Genomic DNA, 26,247 nt, shown 5'->3' on the forward strand with positions numbered 1-26,247 from the left:
GGAGGGAGGCAGGCTGGAAGCTACTGAGCAGGGCTTCCAAATGTGGTGGGAATGCACACGACTTTTAGATTGTCCCAGTCCCTGAGGCCTAATTGAGGCGGAAGGAGAAGGAGAAGAAAGGTCATGTCTGAGGGAGGGCAGTAATATTCCAGAGGCTAAGGAAGAGACTCCTGCCTGATTAGCCAAGAAAGGCCCAGAGATAGTCATTAAGAAGGCCTATCGCCTCGTCTGTGATATGACTTCCCCCCAAGGGCCTCCAGGTTGTGGGGCTCCATGTACAACAGAATATCCATGGGCTCACTGGGGAGTAAAGTTTAGGCCCAGACAGATGAGAGGTAGGCACTCTGCTCTGCTATCCTGCCACCTACCTCAGATGTTCATTCAGAGAGACCTAAATTAATAGCTCATCGGGGACATCCACAGTGCCTGATCCCTTCAAAGCTGTTGTTAGTCAGGCAGGACCCTCATGGATGCGAAGGCAAGAAGCTGGGTTCCAGCACCGTAAAACAGAGCAGACTGCGTGCTTTCTCTGCTTCCAGGATATTACTGCCCAGGAGGGGCATGGATGCTGAGACCTCTCAGTGGCCCATGGGGAGACCTTGGCCCTGTGGGCCACATCTGCCCTGAAGGCTCGCTGGAGGCTTCATCTCAGCCAGATGGGCAGCACAACAATAGATCAGATATTTGCCTGGCTCAGGAACCATCTATGACATAGGCAGGCAGGGCCACAAGATGACACAATGGCTTTACTTTCCAGGCCAAGAGAGCCACCAGGAGAGGACCTGTTCCCCTGGTCCTTACTGCCCCCAGGGCATTGGCCACTTCCCCTTGCCCTGCCCCCACGTCATGCCGTCCATGGCAGGGCTGGCCATGTTTTGCTGGTGAGGAGACAGAAGGGGGCAGTTGGGTTGTCTCCTGGGGAGACAGGTAAAAGCTGTGTTTTGGGGCCTGAGGAGCAACAGGTCACTGGAAACCTCTCCCTGCTGGCCTGCAATATAGGAGGCCCTGTGAATAGTGGTCAAGGACAGGGACTTTGGGCTGTGCAGAAGCCCAGTGCACCACTCCTTGCTGTGGGTGGGAAATCACTTAACTCAGGTTCTTCATGTGCCTGATAGGAATACAGAGTATAGAAATTTGTAAGACTGAGGTAAAAATTAAATAAGACAGAGCATGGGAAGGACAGTAAATGAATGTTTACCTTGACTGAGGCTAAGAAGTAGCCAGAACACAGGAGAACAGATTCTATGAAGGAGACAAAGGGCTTAGCATGGACTGGGTAAGTGAGGACATACACTCGGTAACACTTGTGTCTTTGGCACAGAAGTGACAGGATGGGACTGGGCATCCTGCAGGGCAGGCAGAGTAGGGACTCCATTTGACACCCCTCTTCAGAGGGTGGGAGTATTGCAGTGTCTGTGGTGCACAGTCTGTGGCTGTACTCCTGTCCCTGGGGCAGCATCAGGAGACCTTCTGGGCAGGGTAAGTTAAGTGTGGAGCTAAATAAGGACAACCATAAGTCACAAGTTGTGGAACCTCCAGGCTGGCGGAGCCTCAGGGAACAGAACTCCCTCCATGTCCTTCTTCCAATGATGAGGTTGGGCCTGGCTGGTGGAGTAACCCATCCAGGGCCTGCTGCGGTCTGGTGTCTCCCAAGGCTCTGTCATCATGACAGTGGCATCACCCGTAAGGGTTCTCCAGACCATGGCGGCACTCCAGCACTGAGCTGTGGGATGAGCACCAGCCCAGCACCTCTACCACACCTGTGGATCCAGGGGTGACCCAGGGATGAGATCACGGGGTCCAGAGGCTGACAGAAACATTCCCCAGCCCCAGCACTCCTTTGTCCCAAGAAGGCCCATCAAAGTACACTGTTCATCCTCCCCTTGTTACATCAGTATCCTTAGGGTTGTGGAGACAACTCTCATGCAAGCTTTAGGAACGCAGATGTTTAAAAATGTTACTCTGCCTTTTTCCCCACTGGAGGCTACCTGTTTCGGAAGTATAACATGAAGCAGTGCAGCAGTCCATGTTTCCTACATTCACACCCATGTACACAGGCACATGCACACACGTTTCCATAGGCAAATCCGCCAGTTTATAGGCAGTTACAAAAATGGGATCACACACTATAATTTCTTTTCTCTTCTCCTACCTGTACGAGAGCCCTCTTCTTCTTAGAGTTTATCTTCAGCATTTTATGTGCTCTGTGAGCTAACCTTAAGGGGACATAATAGTACAAATAGAAGTGACAAACTTGGCCAAGCTGGAAACAGGTTTCCAAAACAGATGTCACAGAGGCCTGTGTTCAATGACCTAGGCTCTCCTTCTCAAGCTAGATATGAAGCCCCCAGTTTTCTCGTTCTGTCCTGTGCCCACCTTTTTCCAGGATAGACAAATGCTGGCACCCCTGTACTTTCTCCCCAACTTTGGGTCCACCTAGATAACTTCCGATTAATTTGGAAAGGGTCACATCTCAGGACTCCAGCCCCACACCTGAGATCCCACCCACTGCCTCAGCAGGGAGCCAGGACTGAACAGAACCCTGGACTTGAGCTGCCTGGGCAGTCAAGGGTGATGGCACTCTAGCTTTTAATCTCTACTGCTTTATTTCAGGAACTGCTCTCTTCAGAGGGTGGACAATGTGGGAACTGCTGAGTGAGTGGGTTTGGGTTGGGGAGGAGCTGCTTTGTGATCTCACCCACTTCTGACTTTGGGCAGGAGATGAAGTCACCCACCTGGAGAGATGCATCCATGCCATGGCAGGGGGACCCTGTCCTCCAGGCCACTTCTGTCCAGTGGGCACAGGGGTGCCCCTGCCCTGCCCTGTGGGCACCTTCTCAGATCAGTGAGTGCTACTGTCTCCAGGCCCATGGGGTAAGCCCAGAGCTGTCTTCCTCCTGGTCTTCCTTCTACACTGACCATCTCCCTAGCGGCATCTCTCCACCACAGAGGAGCATAAGGCCTTACAGAGCAGGACTCCCACCTGGCCTGTGACCAGCAGAGGAGGAACAGAGAGGTTGCTGGCCAGAATGAGGGCAGGTAACATGGGCTGCTGGGAGCTTGAGAACATTCATGCCTAAGAAAGCAAAGCCATTAAGAATCCTGTGCACCTGCCTGAGTCTCATTTGAGAGTAGAGCCCCACCTCCCCACCTTTAGGAACCTCCCAGCCTCCAAGAGAAGGTACCCAGAGCAGGGGGACAGCTGTGGAGCCAGTGGCTGAAGGGCTGTTCTATGTTCTGCCTATTGCTGCCAGACCAAAAGTCTGTGGCCCAGGACAGCCTGAGTTTGAATTGGGATTAAGATGGAAAAGGATGGGGCACCTGGGTGGCACAGCTCATTAAGCATCTGACTTCAGCTCAGGTAATGATCCCAGAATCCCGAGATCGGGGACTTTGGGCTCCCTTCTCAGCAGGGAGTCTCCTTCTCTCTCTCCCTCTGACCCTCCCCGCCGCTTGTGCTCTTTCTATCTCACTTGCTCTCTCTCTCTCAAAAATCAAAGCTTTAAAAAAAAAAAAAGATGGAAAAGGACAACTATACCCAGGTTTCTATGCTGGGGAGTGGCAGGGGAAGAAATAGAGAGACCTGTCACACTCTCCTTTAGGCATCTGTCAGACTGTGCCATGGATGCAGGAAGAATCCCAGGGAACCTGAAGAAGGAGATGCAAAGCAGCTCCAGAAATGCGTGTCTCTTGCCAGGATGCTCTTCCTGGTCCCACTGATGCCCAGGTTTCTCTCTGTCTTCCCAGGATGCTTCTCTCCATGGCGTCAGAGTGCCTGTCCTGCCCCCCTGGCCATTTCTGTGGTGCATCTGGACTCACTGCTCCCTCTGGACCCTGTTCCCCTGGCTACTTCTGTCTGGAAGGAGCCTCCTCCCCAATCCCAGCAGGTACGGAGTCTCTCAGGATGGGCATGGGCCCTGCGCTGGCCCAATGCCAGAGGTAGATGGGCACTCTGATTATGAGAAGTGACTGGTTGTGGGGCAGTTTAAGGACAGAGGGGGAGGGTGTGAGCAAGCAGGGCTTGGAAACGATCCTCTGCCAGTGTGTTTCAAGGTCTGACCACTATTCCTGGACATGCTGGCTTCCTGTCCTTGTGCCCGCAATGGCATTTCCCACAGTTGCCTCACTGCCTCTGAACTGTGGTCATTGGGCTTTTGTCACATCTGTGTTTCCAAGCCCACCTCAGCCCCACCCAACCTCCTCAGTCAGAACCCCACTGACACAAAGACAGAAACGTCATAGATTTTCAGGGATGTGAGCAGGGAAACCTGGGGGCTTCTGGAGACCAGCCAGCAGGTTCCAGAATGGTAGCCTGTGGGGCACCAAGAGGTGAGCTGAGTGTGGTCCTCAGCTCTCATGGGGGCTGGAGACAACATCTTTTGGGGAGGTGGAGTGCAAGATGAGCTCCCAGGGAAGACTCTCTCCACCCATGTTCTCAGAGGATGCTCTCTATTCCCTGGGGACATCTGAAGGGGGAGGGAGGGCAGTATGCACACCGCACTGAGCTGCAGCTTTGGTGAGGGCCATTGCACCAGAGCCAGGGCCCTTAAACTCCCTCTTCTCAAGAACTTCCATCTGAGGCAAAAATCCAGCTCCCAGATTGAGGGTTAGGTTCAGGGGAGTTGGGTGGGCAATAAGAGAGCAGGGACTTGGTGGGGATTATAGGAGGCACGGGGGCTGCTAGGCCAGGATAATTCACTAAAAAGAGAACCAGCCATTCTTGTTTATTACAACTACACATGAAATCAATGATTTCTAAATCCATTTTATTGGAAAATAAACAATCTCATTGTATATCCTCAAAAGAAAAAAAAAAAAGATTTTTGTCCAAAAATGGACAAAGCACAGAGAGATGTCGGCCACACACAGCAATCACCATGCCAGGACACCATCCCCAGTAAAGCTGTATCATTAGTCCTGCCCACCTATGAAAGAGGGATTTTTGAGGCTCCAGTAATATAACATATGTATTAACTGCATGCTGTTCAATCTGGAAGATGCTGTACAAGTGTTATTTATCAAAGTTCTTTCTTTCTAAAACCCTGGAACCCCTGCCCCAAGCCCAAGTCCATGTTTGGTCCCAGTGGCACTGCTCAAGTCACCCCAGGCTCCAGCCTGCTCAGTAGTGACCAGGCCTGCATTCCTCACTCAGCTTCCTTCCTTTTCTCAGGTCATTCACATCAGTGGGGGCCCTGTCCCCGAGGCCACTTCTGCCCTAGTGGAACCAGCCACCCTCAGCCTTGTCCTGCTGGCTCCTATAGCAACCTGACTGGCCGAGCGTCCTGCTTCCCCTGCCCTGCCGGCTACTACTGCCCTGAGAACATCACCACCTACAGCAGGCACCCCTGCCCCGCCGGCTTCTACTGCCCCAGAGGTGAGTGCCTGGGCCACAGCTCGAAGAGGCAAGGCCGGTAGCAGGGGGCTGGTACAGGTGCCTGGGGGTGAGATGGGGCTTGGGGCTTGCTGCTTGGGAAACAACAGCAACTAAGGATCACGCAGATGTAATCACTCTGCTTCTGAGACATTCCCACGACCTGTCCCAAAGGCCCAGGGAAGGACTGGATCCTTCACGCTGGCTGAGCCCAGAGCAGCTGGTCTTGAGCTGCAAATTTCATGTCTTTAGCTTTACCTTTAAAATTATGAGAGTTTTACTTTCTGTTCCATAACATAATCTGTTGGCTAAAAAATAAAGGTTTAAAATTACTAATCCTACAAATTTTGGGCCACGTGCTTTTCAATAGAGTTAACCATCAAGAAGAAGAGTCCTGCATAGTCTATGGCTTTGTGGACCCTGGGCCTGGGAACACATAGCCTGGGAAGCCCGATATAAGCAGCTGGTGAGGGAGGGGCTCCTGTGACTCAGGCCAGAAGTTTGCCACAACAGGCCCTGCCAAGGAGCTCCAGGAGCAGCAAGCAGCAGGGCCTCCCTCCCCAGCCTTGGGCCAGCTGGACTCCCTCCTCTGAACTTTGCTTTTTAGGCACCAAATACGCCACACAGTTCCCCTGCCCTCGGGGCTACTACAACCCAGACCCACTGACCCAGAGCCTGGACAGCTGCCTGCCTTGTCCCCCAGGACACCACTGTGGGCAAGAGAACCTGACCCAGGCCTCTGGGCCCTGTGATGCAGGTGTGTTTCCCAAAACTCCCTAAGAAGCTCCCACCTACCCCCGTGTTTCCTACTTCTGAACCTGGAACTGGGGTGATCCAGACTATCTCCTGGAACAGCTACTGGGAGGGGTAGGCCTGCAGTCTGGGTGAGCTCAGCCTTTGATACCCACCCCTACCCCGCCAGCCTGGTCACTACCAACCCTCCTGCCCCACGGCCTACCTTTCTGTACTGTGTACCTTTCTGGTTCTGTGTGTCAGCAGCCTGGACCTCCCGCCCCTTCGACTTAGACAACTACACCAGCACCAATTGCCTGTGCCCAGCCACAGCTACAGGGGGGAAGTGCCCATCTGGATCCTTTTGCCCCGAGGGTACCCCAGAACCCATACCCTGCCCACCGGGCTCTTTCTGCGCCACCTCTGGTAAGAATCCAGGAGACCTCTCTGGCCGCTGCACTGTGACCCAGGCTTGGAGATGGTGAGAGAACTGATGGGAACCCCAACCTTCTCCCCAGCCTTGTGAGTGCAGACATGAACCCCTCTTTCCCTCTGTAAACGAGAACTGATGTCTGCACCTGCCTAATGGGATGGTGGGCTTGGCATGCTCACAGGCCAGTCTGTGCTGACATAAACTTGCTGCTGTCATGGTTGAGGGAGCACAGGTGGGTCATCACAGAATAGCATGGGAAGGGCAGGTCTCTCTTCAGAAGGAGGGGCTCGGTAGCCCCTCCCTCATGCCCTTTCACTGGTCTCCATGTCTAAGTGACTTCCTGAGCACCTACTGTGACTCAGTGCTATTGGTCACTGGGGACCCAGATGTGAACCAGACTCTTCCCGCCCCAGCTTTCAACCACTCTCAGATGGTAGAACACAGTGAGGCCAAGACCCCAGCCTATGCACAGATCTCAGCTCTGCTACTACTGGTAATGCCTCGGGCCCTCTGTGGGATGAGAGTGGTACCTGTACCATGAGGCTGGGTAGAGAAGAGAAGGAGATGGAGCACTCCACATAGGCTCAGCCACTGCTGTGACTCTCAATCCTCTGGGGCCTGACACTGCACGAGGACCCTTGTCTATCTGCATAACGAGTCTACTCAGCCCCATCCCTGCACCCCCTCTCACCTCCAGGACTGTCCACTCCCAGCAGGCCCTGTCAGGCTGGCTACTTCTGTGCTGAAGGAGCAGAATCCCCAGCTCCAGAGGACGGGCTGACAGGGGCCCCCTGCCCCCCAGGAACCTTCTGCCGTGAGTGTCTCCAGGGGCCCCACTCTCAGCCCGATGTGCCCTCCTGCCCAGAGGTCTGCTAAGAGATCACAATGATCACATTCCTCAGTTTTTGTCTGGACCCTGGGGCACCTGGGAAGAGGCCAGAGGGAAAAGGTGTGCCACGCATGGTCCAGCCAACAGCCAAGGGGTATTGCAGAGGGGCATGGTTAACATACACTTGGGGTGTTTGCTGTGGTTTGAATTGTTTGGTATGAACAGAAGTCAGTGGCCATGTCACACCAGGATTCTCATTATCTGTCAGTGGTATGAGCCCTGATGTGGTAATTGTGGCTACAAGTGAAGGGCTGGGGTCCCTGTGTGTCATCAAGGGGCAAGGGAGCCAGGCTTCAGGGATGTTGGCAGAGGCAGATCTTACAGTCAACACCATGGTGGGCCCTGCCCCATCTCAGAGGCTGGGCCCACACCTGCTGCCTTGAGATCCTACTCCCTGGACCTGTGGCATCCCCTTAGCCAGGCCATGCTGCCTCCCTGTGTCCTCAGCTGCAGCATCACACAGGCCAACACCATGTCCTGCGGGCACCTTCTCCAGCCTTCCAGAGCAGACCATGCCCTCTACGTGCCAGGTCTGCCCACGAAGCTTCTACTGCAAGGAGGCTGGTCTCCAGGCCCCTAGCGGGCAGTGCCCAGCAGGTGAGAGGCAATAAAGATCTTCAGGTGCCAGCAAAGGGGACAAGGCCAGGAGGGAGAGCTCCACAAGGGTAGCTGTCTGGATCTTGAGCTCCACGGCACGGTCCTTGAGGCAGGAGACCTGCTATGACCAACTGCCTTCATGGAGGGGATAATTCTCCTGAGTGTCCCTCACTCCTGGCCAGGTTATTACTGCGACTCGAGTGCTGGGCCCATCCAAGACTTCAGCCTATATCCTTATCCTCAAGGCTATTTCTGTCCCCTGGGCACAGCTGTGGCCACACTCCACAGATGCCCAGTGGGTACTTATGGCCCTCGGAGGGGACTAAGGAGCATCACTGAATGCCAGCTGTGTCCCGCTGGGAAATTCTGTGCTGGCAGGGCTCATGGCACCAACAGGTATGTCCTGGAGGGCAGAAAAAGAGTCAGGCGGTGGGTGGGCCTGACTGGCGGGTCCCAGAGCAGGCTGAGGAGGAGATGCACTGGGGAGAAACTACATGGACCTGGATCACTGGTAAAAATGGGGGCAGAACAGCAGAATTTGTTGGACAAAGATTCCCCTACCTTCCCAAGACCCCTTCCATCAGGAACACTGTGTTTCCCCACCCCACCCTAGAAAGTCAGGAAATGTGAGATGGAGCCTCGGTGTCTAGTTTTAAAGAACTTTCCAGGTGGGGACGCCTGGGTGGCTCAGTTGGTTAAGCCACTGCCTTTGGCTCAGGTCATGATCCCAGGGTCCTGGGATCGAGTCCCGCATCAGGCTCCTTGCTCAATGGGGAGCCTGCTTCTCTCTCTGCCTCTGCCTGCCGCTCTGCCTGCTTGTGCTCTTTCTCTCTCTGACAAATAAATAAATAAATAAAATCTTAAAAAAAAAAAAAAAAAGCTTTCCTGGTGATCTGATATCACCACGAATTGGGAGTCCCTTCATCAAGGTATGCATGTCTGAAAGTAGAACCACACCCCAGCTGCCCATGTCAGCACTGAGTCCCCACCAACACCGTGGGCAGGGGCCCTTGTACAGGGTCTTTAGCATCTCTGCCCCCTACCCCCCACCCCCTGTTAGCTGATTTGGGTAGGGGGAAAAAGGAGGGTGTCACTTTCTTGGGTGTTGGGTGGCTTCCCTGTGAAATGGCTGGAAATGTTTTGATCCATAAGGAAAATCTGGGCCTGGCAGTTGGCAGTCTCTGAGGAGGGCAAATCTCAGACTTGCCCAGACTTCACAGTCTCTTTGACCTGGAAACTTGGTACTGACAAACCTGGAGGAGAATCAGGTTCCTGCTTGTCCCAGGGTCCGGGCTGCTCAGGCTGGTTTTGGGTCAGGAATTCCTGTAGTCTGTGGCCATAGTGGGGCAGGGTGTGGGGACAGCATGAGCAGCCCTGTGCCTTGTGCTATGTTCTCCAGCAAGGGGTGCAGTGGGCAGGGCTGACAAGGTGTCCTTTCTTCTAGGAGACTGTGCTGCAGGACACTGGTGTAAGGGAGGAGGGACCAGCAAGGACCCCACTGATGGGACACAAGGCCTCCTCTGCCCTGCTGGGCACTACTGCCTAGAGGGTACTTCACTGCCTCTGGGGCTACTCCAACCATGAAAGGGCAGAAGGAGATCAAGTCCCTTCTAGCTCTCTACTGTTGAAGGCTGGTCTCTACGGGTTTTAAGCCATTCTCCCTGCACACAAGCCATAGCCCTAAATGGAGGACAGTGTTAAGCTGTGCAGGGCCGAGCGCAGGACCCTTCTCCCCACATGCCCTCCCCACTCTGTTCAACAGTCCCTTCCCCTCCCAAGAACCCTCCCCCAACCTGGAACTCAGGAAGCCTCACTTGAAGTATTGACTTCCTTCTTTGCCCTGATAATGCTTTCAGGGCCTTGTTATTCCTCCTCCACTTGGGTACTCCCTTGCAGAATGGCAAGTGTCTTCCTTTCATTCAGTGAAGTTGATTCCAGGACTCCAAGCTGAATTGTCCCTGTCCTCTGGATGCTGAGAGGGGGAAGCATTTCCACACTGGTCTGCGCAGAGGGAAAAATCCAAGGGGTGGGAGCCTAATTCAGTTCAATGTCTCCCCCTGGGGCCTCTTTCCTCTGTTGCTTTGACTTCTGCAGGAGCTCCTGTCCCCACCCAATGCCCACCTGGTACCTGGTCTGAGGAAGGGAACAGAACCCCAGAAGGATGTCAAGATTGCTCTGGAGGGAGACTCTGCTCTGGCGGCCGCCTGCCAATCTGGCTGGCACCCTGCTACCCAGGGTGGGCAAACATAGCCACATGGAGTTGAGGGAACAGTGTCTACAGAGTGAGGATTTGGTTCCATTCCAGGATCCAGACCCATCCAGAGAACAAGGGGAAGAAATACCAAAAGTCAGGAAGGGGCTACCCCCACTGACCTGCAGGGCCTGTGGGCCACTTGCAGACTTGTGGAGGTTAAGTCATGCCAGGATTCAGGAAGGAGCAGGCTCGCAAGTGTCCAAGGACTATGCTTAAGGACCATTCACTGCCTATGGCTGTGTGCCTCTGGGCGACTCCCCTTGACTGAGGCCCCCTTTTGTTTGGCCCCCATTCTTCCAGCATTTCCTGCACTAGCGGAACTGTCGCTACCACCCCCGTGGAGGGGCTCTTTGGGAGATCCTGTCCCTCTGGGCACTTCTGTCCTCTGGAAATGGCTGACCCCTCTCTGTGTCCTCCTGGCTCCTATGCCTCTGGCACCCACACAGCAAAATGTTACATCTGTCCCAGCGGCCACTACTGTGTTCCAGGGTTGAGGCCACAGCTATGTCCGAGAGGTTAGTTTCCTGCCAAGAGCCTGGCTCACTAGCAAAGGGTCCAAAGCAAAAGGGAGGAGTGGGCAGAGCAGTTAACATGCCTGTTATCTTAAGGCCTGAGCCAGCTATTCTGATAATAAGGTAGTAACTTCTGGTTTACAGAGCATTTCTACTTCCTGGGCAGGAGCCCCACAGCAGAGATGCCAGGCCTCCATGCTGGACTCTAACCCAGCGCCCAGAGCCTGCTCTCTGCCATCTTCCTCCCCCACCCCTGCTTCCTCAGGCTCTAATCTCAGCCCTGATCCCTGCACAGGTTTCTACTGCCCTGAAGGGACAGGGCTTAACTGGCAGCCCTGCCCCCCAGGCACCTATGGCCCCGTGCTGGGACTGAGTAGCCTGCCAGGATGTCAAGCCTGTGACGGAGGCAGGTTCTGCCCCAGGGCCAATGCTACAGAAGCCGGCGGACAGTGCTGGAAAGGTTTCTTCTGCTCCAGAGGATCCACCCGGCCTAATCCAGAGGCTGGCACTGAAGGTACCAGGCCCTCCCTGCTGGACACTGATCCCGTTTCCCACCAACCAGGAGGTAGGAGACAGATTCAGAGCCCTCCATCCACTCTGTCAACCAGAGAGACCAATGAGTCTATTCTGTCCAAGAGAATTGGGGTACCCAACTTGGGCCACCTGTGTTCCTGGGCTCTCATTCATGGGAGAGCAGGACACTGGTCCCCAGCATGCATAGCACTTCGACATTTGTCTCCACTACCTACTATCCCTCCTCAGCAGGACACCCCAAGAACTCCTATGTCCCACACAGGCCAGACTGAGGGCCAACACCAAAGCAGACCTGAGTAAGCTCACCTTAGGGGTCATTTAAAAGTCCTCTTCAGCTGAGCCATGCTTTGAGTCACCTGGCACGTACTGACTGATATGGGGTTGGTGGGAGGGCCAGGCCATCAGATCAGAGTGTTGAGAGTGAGGCTCAGCCCAGGTATGGTCAATATGTTAGCCCTCCCAAGTGGTTCTCATTGTATAGCTGAGGGGTCATTCCAGTGGTTTTATCTTCTGGGGCTCAAGTCGTTTTTGGAATCCAGGGACCACAGGGCATGATCTAGTACAATGCTTGTTTCTGTCAGAAGGGAAACTGAGGCTCAGGAAGAGAGTGTGCTTTGCCTAAGGACACACAGTCAGTAGCCAATTTGAGTGCCCAGGCCCACTGGCCCAGGCCCAGTTCAGCTCTCTGCCACTCCTCAGCTGCCCTCGGGCCCTGAGAGTCATACCGTCCTCAGGGAGGCCCAGACACTGGTGAAGTCACTGTCTAATGCACAGCTCATCCCTCCAGCTCCTGACCTGCCAGTTACAATAGCCTCCTCTGCAACAGCCCAGATCTGGCTGGTTCCCATCTTTAGTCACCAAGCAGCCCTGGTAGCAGGCCTCTTGGAACAGGGCCCGTGTAGGTGGAGGGAGAGGAGAGAAGACATAGCTAGGCATCTCCAGAAACTAGAAAAAATGTTAAAATACTGGGGCACCTGGGTGGCTCAGTGGGTTAAAGCCTCTGCCTTCAGCTTGGGTCATGATCTCAGGGTCCTAGGATCAAACCCCTCATCAGGCTCTCTGCTTGGCGGGGAGCCTGCTTCCTCCTCTCTACCTCTCTGCCTGCCTCTCTGCCTACTTGTGATCTGTCTGTCAAATAAATAAATAAAATCTTTAAAAATAAAATAAAATACAAACCAGCGTGGGAAGATCTACAAAGGCTTCTACAGAAAGAGCTGGGATGGTGATAGAAACTTTGCCTCAGTCTCAAATGCTGTCTGCCTATCCCCTAGACCTTGACACTTGAGACTTCCAGAGAGGCCCTGCCTCCCTCAGTTGCCCTGCCTCCCTTCCAGATGCCACCACCCCATGTCAGGAACAGCTTCCCCGATCTCTTCCCTTCTGTAACAGCAACACAGGGCTCTGCTGGAATAGCCAGGTGCAGAGGGTGAGACCTGCAAAAGAGACTCACAGCCCAATTCCAGGGCCCAGAGACTGTACCAGTGATGCAGAGGGAGTTCTTCAGAATACCTGCTACTCACCATACATTTCTTGGTTCCAGAGGAGGCTGGCCCATGTCCTCAAGGACACTACTGTCCCAGGGGTTCAGCCGTGCCCCAGCCCTGTCCACCTGGCACCTTCAGCGCACACACCAAGCTCAGCTCAGAGGTAAGGAGACCCCAGCCCAGGAGGAGGCTGGGTGTGGGCACTGTCTGGATCTAGCCAAGCCATACTGCCCTTGAGGTCAAACGGGGATTGGAGAAGAGCCCACCTGGCTAGCTTCTCCTTCCTGGGGGACTATAGTCACTTTCCCAGGGAGATCTTCCTTGGCCCTCCTTAGCACATATCATAGTCTACCATAGCATTTTTTTACTGGCCTTATTTATTTTCTCTATTCCCCACTAAAATATAAGCACCACAAAGCTAGGGAGTTTTGTCTTTTGTTCCCTACTCTGTGTCAGAATAGTGCCCGGCACATAGCCACTTCCAGCACCTGCCTGTGGGCTATGCGTATGACTGTATACGCTGACTTTGGAAACAAAGGGAGCAGCAACCGCCTCCCCAACCCTGTGTGGCCGGTGCATGTTGGGGGTTGCCGGGAGCACAAGGAGGGTACTCAGGGAGGGTGGGCTGGAGGGAGGTTGGAGAGGGAGGGAGGAGCCAGCCATGTAGCACCCTGGGCTCCCCTTGAGGACCTGAGTAAGATAGAGGCCAAAGCAAGGTTTGAGCAAAGGAGTGACCTGAAACATTATTTTATAATACATATTAATATATAATTCATAAAGGGCCACCAGAGGATGTACAAAATTCTATTTAAATTGCCAGATTCCAAAAGCAACTTTAATATCTGGTTCTATTCACAAGCACCTCCAAATCATGGTTTGTAGTTCACTATTCAGAGGCCCTCCTATTGTGAAAGGAATATTCCTGACTTGTCATAAGCCCCCAAATCCCCAGTGCTCTGGAGTGCTTGGTCCTCCACACTCAAATGAGCAGAAAGGGCTTCCCTGGAGGTAGATCGAAGGATAGGCTTCCCCTGGTGTGACTGGTCAAACTATGAAAGGACACAGAGGTAGAGAGGAAAAAAAGAAAGCAGGCAGAACAAGCTGCTGATGGAGTAGTTTGGAGCATTAAGCCTTTGTGCACCTCCCCCCCGCCCCCACCCCGGGAGAATGTGCAAGTAGAGGGGAGCAAGTAGCCATCAGGGGTGCTATGGATGGAGGAAGGTGAACCAGGACAAGCTGTTCTGGGACCTGAGGCCCCTTTCAGGTCTCCTGATGCAGTCGCTGCTTCCCTGCCCCAGATAGAGCTGGGGGTTGGCATCTTAATGGGGGCATTTCCTGCAGGCTGCCTGCTCCCCGTGCCCGCCTGGCCACTACTGCAGTTCAGCGGGTCTCACCAGCCCTTCTGGGCCCTGCAGCACAGGCTTCTTCTGCCGCCACGGGGCCCTCGTTCCCAACGGCTCCCTAGGAGAAGAGACCAGTGGCCCTTGCCCTGCAGGTACCTCTGGGGGCTGGTCTGAGGAGGAGCCTTAGAAGGTGGGAAGGGAGCAAGCCCTAAGGCCACCACTCAGACCGGACTCCACGGTCCCCTGGCCCTATAGGAACTGGGTTTAGGCTGGGGGCACTCTGAGAGCCAGAAAGTGGTGTTTCCTGTGGACCTGACCTGTCGGACCTGCTTCCCTTTCAGGGCACTTTTGTCCCCCAGGCACTGTTACCCCCAGGCCCTGCCCAGCAGGCACCTACAACAGGCTAGCTGCCCAGGGCCACTGTGAGTCTTGTCCTGAGGGGTGAGTGCTGAGAGGCCATCCTGGGAGCTCACGTGTCCGGCCTTGCAGGGTGTGCTTTCCTGCTATAGGACGTGCCTGGACCAGATGCTTGTGAAGACCCCTTTCAACCTGATTTTGCTGTGACTTTTAAAAAAGTTCTCTGTAGAACTGCCACATCTTCTAGCCACGCTTCTTGATCTCTTTATTGGGTATCATTCCTAATTTCAAACCTGAGGCTCTTTTGCTCAAATTCAAGCCATTTGAGGAACCCCACCCCCCCACCTCCACCCACCCCGGGGCCTTGGGCTGTAGCAGAGCTATGTCCCCAGCAGATCAATAACTCCTGAGGCCGACGATAAAAGGTGAACCTGGGCAGCCATCTCTGCCCCGCTCCATGCTGGTGGGGCCACCGAGCCCTGTGAACAACCCCCCCCCACTTGTCTTTTCTTTAGTTTCTTCTGCCCATCAAAACCTCCTCTGTGGTGGGGAATGAGTGTCCTGCAGGCCATTACTGCCCAGCCTCCACGTCCTTTGCTTCTCAGTTCCCCTGACCCCGAGGCACCTACAGGCCACAGAGAGGGGGTGTCCAGCAGTCAGACTGCACTCTCTGTGATCCAGGTAAGGAGATAGGGACATACCTCCACCCCAGCCATACTAGGCCCCATCCTCCCTGACCATGGAGGGCAGGTGACCACAGACAGCAATGTACATCTGCTGGCTGGGGTGGGAAGTGCCCCAATCTCTCCCCTCCCCATGATTGGGGATCCTATCGTTCCCTCTCTCCTACAGGCTCCTACTGCCTCCTGCCTGGGCTGGTGACTGTATCTGGGCCTTGCAGGGCAGGGTTCCACTGCATTCAAGCAGCAGCTGTCCCCAACCCCACTGATGGAATCACAGGAGACCTCTGTCCTCCAGGCCACTTTTGTCCCAAAGGCAGCCCCAGACCCACTCCATGCCCTCCAGGTAAGTTACCGATGTGGGGTGGGGGGCACCAGCAGGGCAAGGGTGTGCTCTGGGCCCTTGAGAAGAGAAAGGAGTAGAGGTCCAGCCTTGGGAAGATATCTTAGGAAGGGCAGAGAAGAAACCCCCAAACTGTACTTAAAGAGCAATGTCCATCCTGCATCCACATCGCTTGGGACTTCAGGGTAGAATGATGAATGAGGTGACATAGAGCTTGGGCCCAGGCTCTCTGGGGAGAGGGGGTACTCGAACATGGAGGTGGTGAATGGCAGAGGCACCGCAAGAAATGAGTGAGGCCTTGCAGCAAAGATGGGGGGATGAGCTGCACTTCAGCTTTGTCAGGTCCCAGACCACCATGTGGTGAGGCAGCTCAGGAGGCTGAGGAGCCCTTCAGCCCCTAGTCTGTGAGGCTAAGCAGGCAGAGCAGGGCCACAGCTCTCCAGTCTGAGAGGCATCACCTTGGGTTTCCATCTGGGAGAGGGGCCCCCTGACGGTAGCTATGGAGTGTGTATCTGCAGGCTCTCTCCTGCCCATCCCTGGGGCCATGTCTCAGGAGGATTGCCAGCCATGCCCAGGTGGCTGGTTCTGCTCCAGGGCTGGCCTGAGCTTCCCAGAAGCCCCATGCAAAGGAGGCTGGTTCTGCCCCAGGGCCTCTGTCTCTGGGCACAGTCCAGGTAAGAGCGGACCTCCTCGACATTTGGGTAGGGGTAGGGTACTATGGGAGTCCCAGTGGGCCAGACTGGAAAGAAGACATGCTTGTGGGCTCTCCCTCTGTATTCAGGTTCTTGAGGCCTAACTGCAGTGAGACAGGCCCTCTTGACCTGGAACCTGCCGTGGAAGGGACTGAAAACACCAAGGGTTAGCAAAGCTCCTCATGAGCCCAAAGCACAGAAAAGGAGATGGGAGATGCATGGGATGAGTGGTGAGGAAAGGAAGAAACAAGAAGCATTTTTTAAAAATCAGTCAAAATGGGGAATCCCATGCTTGGGGGGAAAGCTGTATAAGAAACTATAATAAGGGAGCAGGAAGGGTCTTCCTCCTCATGTGCTACCCGGGGTCCAACAGAGAATGGGTAGAAGCTCAGACTCCAAAGACAAGGGTGCATTAGAAATCCATTTGGCAGAGGGGGCACACTTCTGTCTTCTGGGGCCTCTGTTCTCAGCTGAGAACCAAGAACAGGTTGGTTTTGAGATGTATGTAATTATACTAGAGTTTTTAATTATACATCAGTTTTGAGATGCATGTAATTATACTAAAAGTTTAAAGCAGATTCCCTTTTTTTTTTTTTTATCAGAATGTATTGAAAGTTGGCTCTATCACTACATTACTCAGTTGCATTCTGACATTCTTTCCTGCAATAAAGAAAAGCACAGTGAAGTCACCCTTGGTTCCTAGGAATCGTGCCCGGCCCTGAGAACCTTTAACAAGTGTGCTATGCAAGGGAAGGTCAGCCACTGAATAGAAAAAAAGGATCTGGCCAGGACACAATCTTTGCAGATCCACACAATTGTCACCAGAATACCAATCAGAGAGATTTGGAAGGACATGAAAGAACCCCTCCTAGGAGTAGGGATCACACCTGCAGGGCCCAGGCCAGCTGTGAATGCAAATGCATGAAGAGACCACAGTGCACATCAGGGCTCAAGGAAAGCTGCAAATCCAGGCAACTAAGTTTAAAAGATTATATTTCTGTGCAAGCCAAGCGAAGCTCCACTGCAGGCAGATCCAGCCTGCAGACCACTTGGCCTATGATCTCCATTCTAAGGCAGTCTTCCAACCAGCAGTCACTGAGACGGTGTGTCAGGCACTGTCTGTAGAAAGCCAAGAGATTCCAGTGCCCTGCTCTCACCAAGCTTACAACCTAATAGCATTTCAGTGGGAAGGGGCTCCTCACCAAACAGGGAGGCTCCCTCTCATATTGCAGCTCTTAGGAGGGATACCCCTATACCATCCTCCCTGGGAGATCTGGTCTTAGCATGGACAAAGCCCCAACCCAGAGCACAACCTAATTAGGACCACATCTCCAAAAAATGCATCAACTATCCCCAGAAATTTAAAAAGTCCATACATAAAAGAAAAAAAGAGTTTCAACACTTCATCCTGAAGAGTACAGGTTTCTGATCCTGTTCCATCTCTTCCTGTGGTCTCTCTTCTAAACTAGCTCCCTTGCAACCCGCATCTCACGCCTTCACTAATCCAAGGCCAGTGGAAAACTGAGATCATGAACATGGACAGGTTTCCTAATGCTTGTTAGTGCTCTGTATGATGAAGAGCACAGGTTGTCTCCAGGGGACTTAGTTGACACAGCATTTCCCAAACTTACATCCCAAAGAGTCTATGACTTGAAGAATATTTCATAGGACTAGGACCCCTGGGAACACCGTTGGTGAGAGATGTTCTGACCTGGGAGCCTGGGGCTGCCTCAGGTAACTTATGAGGTTCCCAGTTTCAACACCCAATCTGTGGAGAGCACTGTCCCTCACCCCACTCAGCCTTGTCACTACAGATCTCGCTTCTTCCCACAAGAGGCCAACAGGAGGTTCCTACGTGGACCTTCCACACAGAGCTGGATTTCAGCTGGAGTGTCCCTCTATGTGTCGGTGGGGCTGAAGTATAAGGGGCCAGACCTAGGAGAGTCACACATCAGAAGCACCATGAATCACATACCCCATCCCCTCAACCACACTCGCCTAGAGGGAGTAAGAATTGTTGTGGGCTCTGGCTGGGAGATGGGGAGTCTCCCAAGAGGAAATAATTATCTCCGGTGGTTTTCTAGGGACTCTCTGCCCTGTTGGGCACTCGTGCCCCCCAGGCAGCCTGGAACCCCAGCTCTGCCCCCCAGGGCAGTATCAGGATGAACCGGGACAGAGCCTCTGCAAGATATGCCTGGCTGGAAAGTGAGGAGGTGTTGCTGGGGCTGGGGTTCCTTCTTTATCTGGGTGACACCTGACCTGTCCTGCCCTCTCTGAAGCTAGAGGGACTCAGCCATGTTGCAGGGACCAGTGACCACAGGCCTTCCAGGAACCCTTGCCTTTCAGAGCCCAATGTAATTAAAACCCTAATGCCAATACAGGGGGCTTGAAGAACTGTAGGTTTCAAGTACAAGACCCATGAGGAAAGAGGCTATTGTCCATCTTGATGTCCGTTTCCTCTGACCTCAGATGGTCTGGGGGGTGGTTTGCTTCTGCCCAAATCCTCTGTGCTCCAGGAGCTTCCTTCCCCTAGAGGACCCTCACTGTCTAGAAAACCTAGGGATACAGAAGGCCCTGGCTGTCATTGCTGACCACCTACTGGCTGTTTCCACAGGTTCTGTTCCTTCAGGATCCAGAGACCAGGCACCAGGCCTACTTGGCCAGTGAACTGTCCTCCTGGCTACTACTGCCCTTTGGGTACCTGGAGCCCCACCCAGCACCCATGTCCCAGGGGCACCTTCCGAGAATGGCCTGGCGCACGCAGTGCTAAGGATTGTAGGCCTTGTCCTGCAGGACAGTTCTGCTCAGATTCAGGTGACAAGAGCCAATTCTCTGGGACTTTGCAAGGTCCTTAACTAATCCATTTATCCCAGAGGCATTCAGCCTGCATGCGGGTAACATCATAGTTTCCCTCCCATCACCTATGACCTGCAGCTCTATATAGGGGACATTGCCTGAGGCCTGAACACGGGGATGGATAGAGAAGGCAAAGGTTACCTGACCCTGACCCCTGAGAATTGACAGTGGGGAAGGGGATAGAAAAAGACAACCAAGAACATGAATATCCCAGCACAAGCACACTGATTTCTGGCAGACAAGACACTCCAGCTGTCCTGGAGTTGGGGGGACTTTGATCCCACAGGGGTTGAGGTTTCATGGAGCCCTTGCAGGCTTTGAAGTTAATGGCCTTGTTCAGGAAGCAGGGGCTTCTGTCCAGAATGGCAGGGGACCACTCTGGGAGACCCTGCCAGAGCTGAGCCTAAGAATGAGAGGGTAGACATAGCAGTACCACAGTGGAAAGAGAAGGAGGACAAAGTATGGTGTGTCTTTGTCCATTGTAGTTGTCTACCACATTCATGTATAGATCACCTAGAACCAGATATGGTAGGGCAGTAAACAGGCTGGTGCACAGTGCTGGGAAGCAGAAGAAGGGAGGTATGAATTCCCACAAATGGTCCCCCGGGGGCCCCCTAGGAGCATGTGTCTGTGTCACACCATAAAAAGGCTGAGGATGTGAGGCTTTGGCCCATCACCTGCGGCCAGGGCAGAAGAGCCCTGCACACCTCCAACAACCACAACAGAGCCTCTACTTCTAGGTTCCTAAGTCAGCACTCTCTCACTTTGGTTCTACATGATCCCATGGGATGTGACCAGACAGGCCTTTTAACTCACTTATCCTCAGAATAAGGCTGTTATTTTGCAGATGAAAAACCTAAGTTGAGAAAGGCCTCCTGCACAGCTGCACAGGGAGAGAGCCCCGAGCATGAGGGGACATGGGGTCTGGCTACAAAGCCTGGCACCTTGAGCCTCAGGGCACACTGCACTTCCAAGCTTAGGCATAGCTCCAGACATACTTCCAGGTCCCTTTTCTCCTTTTCCATCTCATTGGCAGCCAGGCCCACCATCGTGGACTCAGCATGCCTCCACCCCTTCTCCACAGGGTCCGGAAAACCCTTCCCAGATGGGTTATGCTCACCAGGTTATTATTGTCCTCCTGGCCAGACTTCAGCCACCCCTACATCTTTCCGGTGCCCCCGTGGCTTCTACTGTCCAGAGGGATCTCCCCAGCCAAGGGCCTGCGAGAACGGAACATTCCAGCCCCAGGAGGCCAAGGGGTCTTGTGAGCCATGCCCTGCAGGATTCTACTGTGAAGCCTCAGGCACAGGTAGGCTCACTGGGGCTGAACACAAGGCCCCCATGTGGTGCTGGGTCCCAGGGTGAGGTGCTGGTAGTTCGAGCCCCTGCAGAAGTGATGCCTACTTGACAAGGAAGAGGTCACCTCCCTTCTAAAAGGTTGGGGGGAGGGCGGGGACTAACAGCGAATTGGCTCAGTGCAAAAGGAGACCCCTGGTATCTCCCTTATGTCCTCCTTTAGATTTGGCTTTAGAAGGTATCTCAGGAATTCTTATGTCAGAAACTTGGTTGTCATAGTCATAGTATTACGATCCACATGCACCCCTTGACAACTGACAGTAGAGTGGAGGGAAGGGGACACCAAAACCAGCCAGGTACAAGGAAAGGACATGTCAGGAAGAGGCACTGCATGACGACTCATACCCTGGCATACCCTGTGCCAAGCTCAGGACAATAGGCACCAGATGCAGGACAGGACAGTCTGAGGTCTAGGACCCGAGGATCTAGGTGGCTGTGGCCTGACTCAGTTTTCCCAAGGTACATTCTACACACTTGAGGTCATGACAGGGCCTTGGTCGTGTTTAGAGATACATGGGTGGCTACTGGCCTGGCAGAGAGGCCATAGCAAGGCAGTAGTGGCTGCAGACCAGCATGTCCAGCAGGGACGAGTGCCACCTTCTGGAGAAAGGGAGCTTTACGCTCAACAGATAGCCTCAAGGCTGGAGATCTCTGGAGCCCACAGAGGTCTCCTGGGTAGCCATTGAGGGTCCCCCTCCAAGCCAACATGCCCAGAAATTGGACAAAGAATCAAGAACATTGACTGAGGACCTGGGCCAGGCCAGCTTCAGAGCCTGGGGTCCCGTCTCTGACCAGGATGCTCAGAAGGTAGGGATCCCACGGCAAGCTCAGGCTAACCCTGCCATTGCCCTCTAGGTCCCATGGCTGGTGGCCCCAACCTGTGCCTCCAGGGCTACTTCTGTCCCCCCGGCTCCCATTCAGCCACGGCCAACCCGTGCCCTCGGGGGACATTTGGGCCCAGGCGAGGGGCCAGTGCAGAGCTGGACTGTGAGTTGTGCCCAGCAGGTTGGTGGACTCTGGGTCACAGGCCCTTGGGAAGCCTCAACTAAAGGGCTGAGAAGAGAATGAAGAGAAGTAGAAGAAGGGCAATCAAACGAGTCCATGTCTCCCTAGCTCATTCTGCCCCTCATTCCCTGTATTCTGCCTGGCCATCCTGCCAAAACCTTGTGCTAGTCTGAAAGCCGAGGGAGGGAGGAGCAGGTCAGGCACAGCCCAAGAGAGACAGGGCTGGTGCCAGAGCCAGTGGGTCTGCTTCTTCTAGGGATGTTCTGCTCATCAGAAGGGCTGTCCCAGCCATCAGGGCTCTGCCACGTGGCCTACTACTGCACAGGAGGAGCAGTGTCTCCCACCCCCCTCAGACACAAGGTATATAACGCTGGGCATGGCCCCCCAGACGTGTATCTGAGCCCACCTGCAACACCCCTGGGGTACTGGACCACAGAGCTGGCTAGTGGCTCCTACTAGGCTGAGGGTCAAGTGCCCTGAGGGCAGGACCATTCTCACTTCTGTGTCACCAGGGCCTAGTGTAGGACCCACCCTGTGATAGCTTATTTCAGTGATTCTAAGATGTGCATCTTTTTCACATTTAACATCTCTAAAATCAACAGTGTCTTCTAATCCATGGCATCTGTAAGCCACGGTGGCAGTGACCTTTTTCTTTTAAGTCATTCGCCTTCCAGTGTGTGACTCCTGGGGTTTGATGGCATGTAACGATAACAGCAGTAACATAAACAGAGGCTTTATTCAGTGCTGGCCAACATGCCTGTTCTATGTCCATAGTGATCCGGCAGTTCTCAGTGGGAAGCCCCGAGGTCATCCTACTTTAGGCATGCAGCTACAGGAACTCTATGGGGTTCTCAAGGCCACATGATGAGAAAGAAACGGTCAATATGTAGGATCATTGTACTGTAGAACAGGGTAGTGGAGAGTCAGTTGGGTAGATGGACATCCAGACCCGCGTTGCACAAACAGATGGCATGATGTTGGTGTGATAGTTGATTGTCTCTGATTCTCATTTTGTTACTGACTTGCTGTGTGACCTTGAACATACCTTCCCTTTGCCCTCTCTGGACCCCAACTTCTCTTTTAGAAACTACCCCTTCTGGAAGCCCCCAGTTCCACACTGACACTACAGAGAAAATAGGCCCAGGGATGAAGAGGAGAGGGGAGGGAAGCCACTGAGTCAACACTATGATTTAGGAAGTAAGAGACTCCTCCCGGACCTCCTTACTCCTCCTCCTTAGTCTCTGGCTGCCACAGGCGAAAGCATGTAGTAATGGGACGATTTTTCATGTAACATTCTTATTTGCACCCTCCAGGGGCCAGCAGGTGCAGGCAGCGGTGTGTGCAACCCAAGACCACAGCTCTGATGTAAAGGCCTTTCTTCCTTCTTTCTGAATACACAGGTGGAGGCCCCGGGACTTTCTGGGAATGACATCTGCCCACCTGGCTTCTTCTGTCCCAGGGGAACAGGCTTCCCAGTGCCATGCCTGCCTGGGTTTTACTCCTCTGCTCCAGGCCTGGCCAGTGAGGACCAGTGCCTGCCGGGCCCCCCAGGGCACTACTGCAGCCATCCTGGGCTGTCCCATGCCATGGAGGCAGAGCTCTGCGATGCAGGGTAGGGGACCCTGACCCTGGAGTCCTCAGTGCAAAGAGGGAGTATCCCTAAGTCAGGTGTGACATGACCCCCAAGTCACAGATTAATCCTAGATCCTATGGTCTCTCCTCAGCCCCTATGAGGATCCTGGGCTAGGGTGATTGTGCCCCAGGATGGGAGCCTCTGATGTGTCATCCCTTAGATACAAGGCTGAACTAGCACTGACTTTCCAAGATCTAAGAGTGTTGGGGTGCTGGGCCAGCCCCATGTACCACTCAGCCCCAGGACAGCCTCCACACCCTCTGTCGCCCCTGCCAGGCCCTGGTCTTTACCCCCTTCGCCAACAGCCTCTGCAGACGGTGTCTGAGATTCCTAACAGGTGCATTTTCCCCCTACTGTTGAAAGGGCTAGAGACTGGCCACAGCCACCAGTAAGCTCCGTTTGGGTCCTATGTGAAGGAAGGCCTGCCCCATCTGTTCAGGGCCCTGAGGACAGAGAAATTCTGGAGAGGAGAGCCATGCTTGTTCTAGGAAATGTCTAACCCTTCCCAGTACCCTTCCTGAGCCCCTACTGCATAGTTTCCTATCACAGGAGCATAGACATTTTAGAGTTGAGGACCAGAGGACCTCCTTCCATCTGAGGGATGGCCCTTGACTGTGGCCACTCTGGCCTCATCCTCAGCACAACTCTGATGACCTAAGGCTCCAAAGGCCACCCCTTTCTCCCACCTTCTACCTGTCCAGGACCCCATGGTCATGCTATAGGAGGTTCAGCCACGGTTCTCCATTTCCTCAGGTACATCTACCTGGGAGGAAGTGCTGTGCCCTCACCTTCTGACGGAACCCATGGCTACAGATGTCCCCCTGGCTCCCACTGTCCCCCAGGGGCTCAGAGCGAGCAGCCCTGTGAGCCTGGCACTTTCAGCCCGTTGCCTGGGGCTGACACCTGCCTGCCCTGTCCAGGGGGCACCTACTGCCAAAAGGCTGCTACTGTGAAACCCACCACCTGCCCCAAAGGTAATGAATGCCCTCGGGCCAGTCTCTGCCCTCACTCTCAAGGGTAGAGGGACACTGGACATGACTGCAATGGACAGTGCACCTCAGGGCTCAGTGCAGCTGGGACCTCTGGCCCCCGAAGCTCAGCCCTCTCCCAGAACTCTACGCTTGATGGCAAAACCTCAGCCTTCTCTGGTAGCCAGTGACCCACCTATAAAATGGGGCTAATCCTACTGCAGAGGGAGGACACAGGGTGAAGGTTGTTGTGGGAGGCTCACCCGCCTGGGGACGCTGCCACTACCTTCCTTTACACGGTCTGTGACCAGCCTCACAAGTCATTACCCTAGGTTCCCAGTAGGTGCCCAGGAGGTGAGTGTGCATATGTTACAGAGGGAGGAACACAGGTCTGAGAGGCAGGACATTCTGGTCAGTTCCACTCTGATCCTAAGGTGCCGCTGTCCTTGGACAGCCACAACCTGTCTTTAAAGCACAACCAGAGGACCCATGAGAATCCCACCCCAGGGGAGCTGCCTCCCTCAGTAAACACCCCACAGAGAAGACTACAGCACATCTTGTGTGAGACTCTTCAGCAAGTTGTTGGCCAAGGCCACCCTAACAGGTGGTCTTAGGGCAGCTATTCCTTGAGGAGGCTACGGGGGCTTGTGTAAAGTGCACATGACCCCACTTTCTCCAGGACAAGAAACTCTCCCTCTTGACCTATGGAGCCAGGCCGCACCTGTCACTTACTCTCACTAAGTAATGACCCCAGAAACCTCCAAGCTGATGTCCCACACACAGGGGCAGGTACACACACATGCACACAGGCACACCTTGGCTGTCTGCACACACACCCCCACCCAAAAGTTCCCACCCCACTAGCCCGGATTCTAATCCTCCCCACCTTCTTCCACCACTGGGGCCAGTGTCCTCTTCCACATCATTTCACTGTGCTCTCCGCATCCCCTCAAGTCTGTCCTCACTTCTTTGCCGTGAACGGTAGGAGGCTGTAGGGCCCAGGGAGCCACTGTGGGGTTGGGGTGCATGGTGCTCAGGGACACTGGCCTTCCCCACAGGTCACTATTGCCCAGGAGGGACATCCTCCGCTCTTCCCTGCCCTGAGGGAACCCTGAACCCACGGGAAGGTGCTCTCTCTCCTAGGGCCTGCCAGCCCTGTCCTGCAGGGAGGTATTGCCCTGGGGAGGGCAACGGGCAGACTGAAGGTGAGTACCGGCGACCCAGTGGAGCTACGTCCTGGCTCCACTGTGTGGCTTCCCCCAGCATTCTCCTTTGCTGAGCCATAGCACGGGTCTGGGTCTGACAGCCTGCCTCAGTGTGGCCCCCTGCTACTTCCTCCCTTGAACCCTGCTCCTCCCTCCTTCCCCTAAAAGTCCTCAGGCTTGTGGCCAAGAATAGGTTCTCATTTTAGCTCTGAACTTAGTGCGAGTGTGACCTCGGACAGTCACTTCATCTCTCGGACCTCAGTCTCCTCCCCTGTAAAGTGGGGATGATCACAGTATGCACCTCCCACAGTTGCTGTGGAGAGTGTGGTCATTACAAACAGGAGCTTAGAACAGTGCCTGGTGTACAGCAAGTGCCCACACCTGTTACCTCCTAGAGCTACCCCTCCCCCTGGATTCCGTGTGGAAGCCACCAGCTAAGGGTCAAGGACTCCCTTCTTCCTGCTTTAATTTCCATGATTCTTTGGGGTTAGGTACAGCAGGCAGGGACCAGGGAGGAGGCAAGATATAGCATAGGCAGCTGGTAAGGTTTCCGTTGCTGCTCTAAAATTCTAGTCTTTCTATATCCAAGGACCCTGCTCAGCTGGTTACTACTGTGAGGGGGGAGCTGCCAGCCCCACTCCCCAGAGAAAATCTGCCTTTCCCCTCAATGGACCTTGCCCCCAAGGCCACTACTGCACCCAGGGGACTCTGTACCCTGTGCCCTGCCCCATGGGGACAACAAGGAGCAGCCCAGGTGAGCATCTGCCCTGTGTTTCCCATCCCCTCCCAGCTATGGGTCCCTCCTCCTTCAAACTCCCAACTTTAACACCCTAGACACAAACAGCACAATGGGAACATCTGTTTGTCACGGTCTTTGGGGTTCCCACTGGGGTGGACTTGAGTCTGTGGGAAGGCTTGTGCCTGCGAGTTGATGTTAGGGCTTCTTGTCCCCGGGACACGGCCCACTTCTCCACCCCTTAACCTATGCCCAAAGCTGGGCTCT

At 54.2% G+C, this 26,247-nt stretch overlaps 2 protein-coding genes across 3 annotated transcripts; both read left to right on the plus strand.

Annotated features, from left to right (window-relative positions):
- The first annotated feature begins 815 nt into the window (after nt 1-815).
- Nucleotides 816-15,449, plus strand: LOC125096135 (neurogenic locus notch homolog protein 4-like). Of its 2 annotated transcripts, XM_047722825.1 has the most exons (10): nt 8,340-8,418; nt 9,467-9,571; nt 10,117-10,258; nt 10,577-10,791; nt 11,084-11,302; nt 12,863-12,969; nt 14,148-14,301; nt 14,491-14,590; nt 15,022-15,187; nt 15,359-15,449. In XM_047722825.1, exons 1-10 carry the CDS (start codon nt 8,406-8,408, stop codon nt 15,386-15,388), a joined length of 1,251 nt encoding a protein of 416 aa, XP_047578781.1. In that variant the 5' UTR covers nt 8,340-8,405; the 3' UTR covers nt 15,389-15,449. The 2 variants fall into 2 exon arrangements, with proteins under 2 accessions (XP_047578782.1, XP_047578781.1); XM_047722826.1 differs by lacking the exons at nt 10,117-10,258; nt 10,577-10,791; nt 11,084-11,302; ... (3 more) ...; nt 15,022-15,187; nt 15,359-15,449 and adding exons at nt 816-881; nt 2,719-2,845; nt 3,748-3,887; ... (2 more) ...; nt 6,351-6,529; nt 7,234-7,350 and having other exon boundaries at nt 8,205-8,418; nt 9,467-9,600.
- Nucleotides 15,398-26,198, plus strand: LOC125096133 (sushi, von Willebrand factor type A, EGF and pentraxin domain-containing protein 1-like). Its single transcript, XM_047722821.1, has 11 exons — nt 15,398-15,532; nt 16,048-16,203; nt 18,306-18,426; nt 18,836-19,035; nt 20,162-20,386; nt 21,289-21,438; nt 21,695-21,798; nt 22,839-23,050; nt 23,825-24,045; nt 25,098-25,244; nt 25,834-26,198. The coding sequence occupies exons 2-11, from the start codon at nt 16,074-16,076 to the stop codon at nt 26,076-26,078; spliced, it is 1,755 nt and encodes a 584-aa protein (XP_047578777.1). The 5' UTR covers nt 15,398-15,532; nt 16,048-16,073; the 3' UTR covers nt 26,079-26,198.
- The last annotated feature ends 49 nt before the right edge of the window (nt 26,199-26,247 follow it).

The sequence above is a fragment of the Lutra lutra genome, chromosome 3 (genome assembly GCF_902655055.1).
Source record: "Lutra lutra chromosome 3, mLutLut1.2, whole genome shotgun sequence".
NCBI classification, from domain to species: Eukaryota; Metazoa; Chordata; class Mammalia; order Carnivora; family Mustelidae; genus Lutra; species Lutra lutra.

Coding starts and splice junctions, on each gene's coding strand:
- LOC125096135 (XM_047722825.1), top strand. Junction 9,572..10,116: donor TGGGCACTACTGCCTAGAGG/GTACTTCACTGC, acceptor TGACTTCTGCAG/GAGCTCCTGTCCCCACCCAA. Junction 12,970..14,147: donor ACACCAAGCTCAGCTCAGAG/GTAAGGAGACCC, acceptor CATTTCCTGCAG/GCTGCCTGCTCCCCGTGCCC.
- LOC125096133 (XM_047722821.1), top strand. CDS start 16,074: ATGTCTCAGGAGGATTGCCAGCCATGCCCAGGTGGCTGGTTCTGCTCC. Junction 19,036..20,161: donor ACAGTTCTGCTCAGATTCAG/GTGACAAGAGCC, acceptor CCTTCTCCACAG/GGTCCGGAAAACCCTTCCCA. Junction 24,046..25,097: donor ACCCACCACCTGCCCCAAAG/GTAATGAATGCC, acceptor CCTTCCCCACAG/GTCACTATTGCCCAGGAGGG.